Source organism: Terrapene carolina, unplaced genomic scaffold (genome assembly GCF_002925995.2).
Source record: "Terrapene carolina triunguis isolate 2854851 unplaced genomic scaffold, T_m_triunguis-2.0 Scaffold28430, whole genome shotgun sequence".
NCBI classification, from domain to species: domain Eukaryota; kingdom Metazoa; phylum Chordata; order Testudines; family Emydidae; genus Terrapene; species Terrapene triunguis.
In genome coordinates, this window is record NW_020692781.1 from 1 (window position 1) to 4596 (window position 4596).

Genomic DNA, 4596 nt, shown 5'->3' on the forward strand with positions numbered 1-4596 from the left:
GGGGTTTGTCTGCCCCGGTCTGTTTGCAGTTCACCCTGATTGAGTGACCTCAGCTGGCTCCCACGGGCAGCACCGTCACAGTGGCATGTGGCACGGCCCCTGTGCATTGTGAATGTGCAGGGGCACCTGCATGACTCCGTGGCAAGTATGTGAGGGCAAGTTGTGCAATGCACCAGCTAGTGTGCAAGGGGGATAGTGCATGCAGGAGCATTTGTAAATGTGCAACATCTCAGTGAGTGTGTGAAGGCAGTTGTGCAACATCTGTAGGTGAGCGTGTAACATGGGTGAGCGTGTGATGTGGAGTGACTATGCAAATGTGCACATGAATGTGCAAGGCAATGGCAAGTGTGCAAGGCAGCAGGGTGTGAGGATGAGGGTGCAGATGAAAGTGAGCATGCAAAATTGGGGATCAGGTGTGCAAGGCCCAGGCTGTGAATGTGAGTGTGAGGCAGTAGTGTGTGTGAACGTGCAAATGTGTTTGTGCAAGGTCATTGTGTGAGGGGATTGTGCAGGCAACAGCGAGCGTGCAAGGGGAGTGTGCAAACAGCAGGGAGTGTGCGAGGGGAGTGTGCAGGCAGCGAGCATGCGAGGGGCGTGTGCAGGCAGCAGTGAGTGTGTGAGGGGAGTGTGCAGGCAGTGAGTGTGTGAGGGCATGGTGCAGGCAGCAGCGAGCGTGCAAGGGCGTAGGGGCACGTGCAATCTCACCTGCATGTCCCGGTGGATGACAGGCTGCGGGTCACGGAAGGAGCCGTCGGCCTGTTGGTTCCCCAGCAGCCACGTCACCGACTCTCGAATCCCGGCATTGTCAACGGCCTGGTACTGCCGGCTGAGCGCCAGGACCTTCACCACGAACGCCGTCAGCCTGGGGGGGGCCGGGGTCAGGGGGGCCGACTCACGGACCCCGGCCCTGGCCCTCGGAGGGGATCCCCCAGAGCCCCCAGCCGCCTCCCGGCCCTTCCCTGGGGAGCGGATCTGCCCACAGAGCCCCCAGCCCCGGATCCCCCCTCACAGACCCCCCACGACACCTCCCGGCCCTTCCCTGGGGAGCGGATCCCCCCACAGAGCCCCCAGCCCTAGACCCCTCCACATCCCCCCCACAGAGCTCCCGGGCCTGGACCCCCCCCCGACCCGCCCGGCTCCCGGCTCACCAGGTGCTGCTGGCCCGGTGCAGCCAGGCGCCGTACGACCCGTCCGGCTTGCGGAAGGTCAGGATACGCTCGTAGCCTGGGGGGGGAGGGGATGCAACAGGGGGTCACATTGGGGGGGTTCGACCCCCACCCTCTGTGCCCACTGCCCCCCTTGCGGGGCTCGTTCCTGGGGGGTGCAAGCGAGGGAGGGACAAGCGTCCGCGCTGGGCGTGCAAAGGGGGGCTGCACATGTGTGTGCAAAGTGCAAGGGCCAGTGGGTGGCCATGGTGAGTCAGGTACCCACGTGCCAGGGGACCAGCATGCGAGCTGGGGTCTGGCGCCCCATGCCTGGGTGCAGCTGCCCCAGCCCAGCCCAGCCCTCTCGCCCCCCACCCGCCCCGGTGCCTGGCCCCTCTCAGCCCCACCCTCGCCTGCCCCAGTGCCCGGCCCCCCTCATCCCCGGCCCCCGCCCGCCCCGGTACTCAGCCCCCCTCACCCCCACCCTCGCCCGCCCCGGTGCCCGGCCCCCCCTCACCCCCACCCCCGCCCGCACCGGTGCCTGGGGCGCTCACCCACGCGCAGGTGCTCCAGCCCCTCCTGCTTGCGCTCGGGTTTGAGCTGGGTCCACTGCTCCGTCTCGTCCAGGTAGTGCATGGCGTAGAGCCCGGGCGCCATGTAGATCATCGTCTGCTCCGCGCAGCCCCGCGGCACCCGCAGGAGCCCCACCAGCCCGGCGGGCGAGAGCGACTTCTCCAACGTGTCCACGGGCACATCGGCTGCCCCATGGCGGGGGGAGAGACAGCGTCAGCGACCCACAGACCCCGCGCCGGGCAGAGCCAGAGCCCCAGCGACCCACGGACCCCGCGCCGGGGAGAGCGACACAGAGCCCCAGCGACCCACAGACCCCGCGCCGGGGAGAGCCAGAGCCCCAGCGACCCACGGACCCCGCGCCAAGGCCGGGGGAGGTGGTGTTGGGGTGAGGACAGGGATGGGGAATGCAGTGGGGTCGGGATGTGGGGAGGGGCATCAGGGCAGTGACAAAGTGGTTCTGTTCTTAATGTTTTCTCTGAACCCTGTGTGTGTGCCTCAGTTTCCCCTCTGAGTTACTCAGGTGTCTAGTTGGTGGCTGTGATGTTATTGTCACAAACTGGGACCGTATAGATCATTGTTGCAACCAAGGTCCTGTAGTGGCACCAAATCTTGTATAAAGGGGGTCAAATGGGGTGTCTAAGACAAGGTTATGGTTTGCTGGTTGTGATTATGCCGTCTGTATGTGTGTATCAATTTTGTAGTTGAAGTTATGAATATTGGCTCTATCCTGTCTGTATTTCACACTTATGCTATGCTTCTGGGGAAGACCCCAGACAAGCTGGTGTTAGCTCTGCCTAGCCTGCTTGGTGGCCCATTAAGGCCCATCAGCTATGTGACGAACTGGGTCTGTTCTTACTGTGGTCTGTGAATGCTGACAGGGGAGTGTGGCTGGGATGGTCGGCCTTGGGGGATGGGAGACTGACTGAAAATACCTGAGCCTGTAACATGAGAACCCAGGAGGGGCTGGGACCAGGTGACACCTTTGCCCGGGAGACTGAACAAAGGCTGTGGGTGGGGTCGCTGAAGGCAGAGTCTGGGGAGCTGGCTGGTGAGGTGGCTGGAAGGCAGGGAGGGCTCTGACCCCAGGAGGTGGGCTGGGGTGCCCAAGGACCCCAAGATGGACCTAACTGTGGGGTATCCTGTTGTCTGTGCCTGCAAGGCCTGTCTTGGACTGTATTCCTGTCATCTAAATAAACCTTCTGCTTTACTGGCTGGCTGAGAGTCATGGTGAATCGCAGGACGCCGGGGGTGCAGGGCCCTGAGTCCCCCCATACTCCGTGACAAGCTACAACTGACCCACTGAGAGAAGCAGATACACCTGGTGACTCAGGGCACGTCTACACTACGCGCTGGATCAGCAGGTAGCGATCGATCGATCTATCGGGGTTTATTGCGTGTGGTGTAGACGTGATAAATCGATCCCTGATCGCTCCCCGTCGACTCCGGAACTGCGCTGCGGTGAGAGGCGGAAGCGGAGTCGATGGGCGAGCGGCAGCGGTCGACTCGCTGCCATCCTCACGGCCGGGTAAATCGACCTGAGATACGCCGACTCCAGCGACGCTATTCGCGGAGCTGAAGTCGACATATCTTAGGTCGACCCCCCCCAGTGTAGACCAGGGCTCAGCAAGGCAGGGCCAGGCCTAGGGACCAATCTCCAGGCCATGGGCTGGAATAGGCGTCTTTGGAAGAAGGAAAGAAAGGCCACGTGACAAGACACTGGAAAAAGCTGCTAAAAGAACAGGAGTCCGGGTGGCACCTTAGAGACTAACACAGTTATTTGAGCATAAGCTGTCGTGGGCTACAACCCACTACTGCTACTACTGTAGCCCACGAAAGCTTGTGCTCAAATAACTGTCCGGTGCCACACGGACGCCTGTTCTTTCTGCGGATACAGACTAACACGGCTGCTACTCTGACACCTGTCAAACGCTGCGGCATCTTCTCCATTTTGTCTTCAATCCTGCTTCTGACCTCTGGAGGGACTTTGCTACAAACTGAAGCTCTGAACAAAGGACTGAGGACCCATCCCAGCTGGGGATGGTCCAGAGACTTGATTTGAACCTGCAGTTTATTCTATCGCTGCTGCAAGCCTGAACCAAGAACTCTGCCATGAGTGTATGGAATTGATTCCATTTAACCAATCCTAACTCTCATCTCTATCTTTTTCCTTTTATCAATAAACCTTTAAATTTTAGATTCTAAAGGATTGGCAACAGCGTGATTTGTGGGTAAGATCTGATTTGTATATTGACCTGGGTCTGGGGCTTGGTCCTTTGGGATCAGGAGAACCTCTTTTCTTTTACTGGGGTATTGGTTTTCATAACCATTCATCCCCATAACAAGTGGCACTGGTGGTGATACTGGGAAACTGGAGTGTCTAAGGGAATTGCTGGTGTGGTTAGCCAGTGGGGTGAGTCCAAAGTCCTCTCTGTCTGGCTGGTTTGGTGTGCAAAGGACCCCCAGCCTTGGGCGGTGACTGCCCGGCTCTGAGTGATTTGTTCTGAATTGACGCTTTCAGTGGGGTCCCGCCAGAGGCCGCAGCGTGACGGGGCGGAGGCGCGTGGGCGTCACAGCGACCCCTAGAGGCTGCCTGGGCACAGAGCGGCCAACGCTGTCACCTGAGGTGGGCAAGGAGCAGCCGGGGGGGTCGGCGCAGCCCAGGGGGGCGGCTGGCCCAGGAAAGCGACAACGGCCAGAGAAGGGACAGCGGGGGGCTGCTGGGAATGAGTCTGTCTCCGGGTTTGGGACTCGAGGGGGGGCCCAGGCCCTGGATGGCGGGAAGGGGAGGCCGCGGGAGGATGGGTGATGGGGGAGGGGTGGCATGGGGGCACGGGGATGGGGAAGGGGGGGAGGGGCAGCGCGGGGGTCTCTCACCCGT

At 61.0% G+C, this 4596-nt stretch overlaps 1 protein-coding gene across 1 annotated transcript; it reads right to left on the reverse strand.

The window, feature by feature from the left end:
- Positions 1-291: 291 nt before the first annotated feature.
- Positions 292-2344, reverse strand: LOC112112378 (complement C4-B-like). Its single transcript, XM_024208291.3, has 3 exons — positions 1700-2344; positions 1149-1224; positions 292-862 (listed from the first exon to the last, which is right to left on the reverse strand). The coding sequence occupies exons 1-3, from the start codon at positions 1809-1811 to the stop codon at positions 307-309; spliced, it is 744 nt and encodes a 247-aa protein (XP_024064059.2). The 5' UTR covers positions 1812-2344; the 3' UTR covers positions 292-306.
- Positions 2345-4596: the final 2252 nt, after the last annotated feature.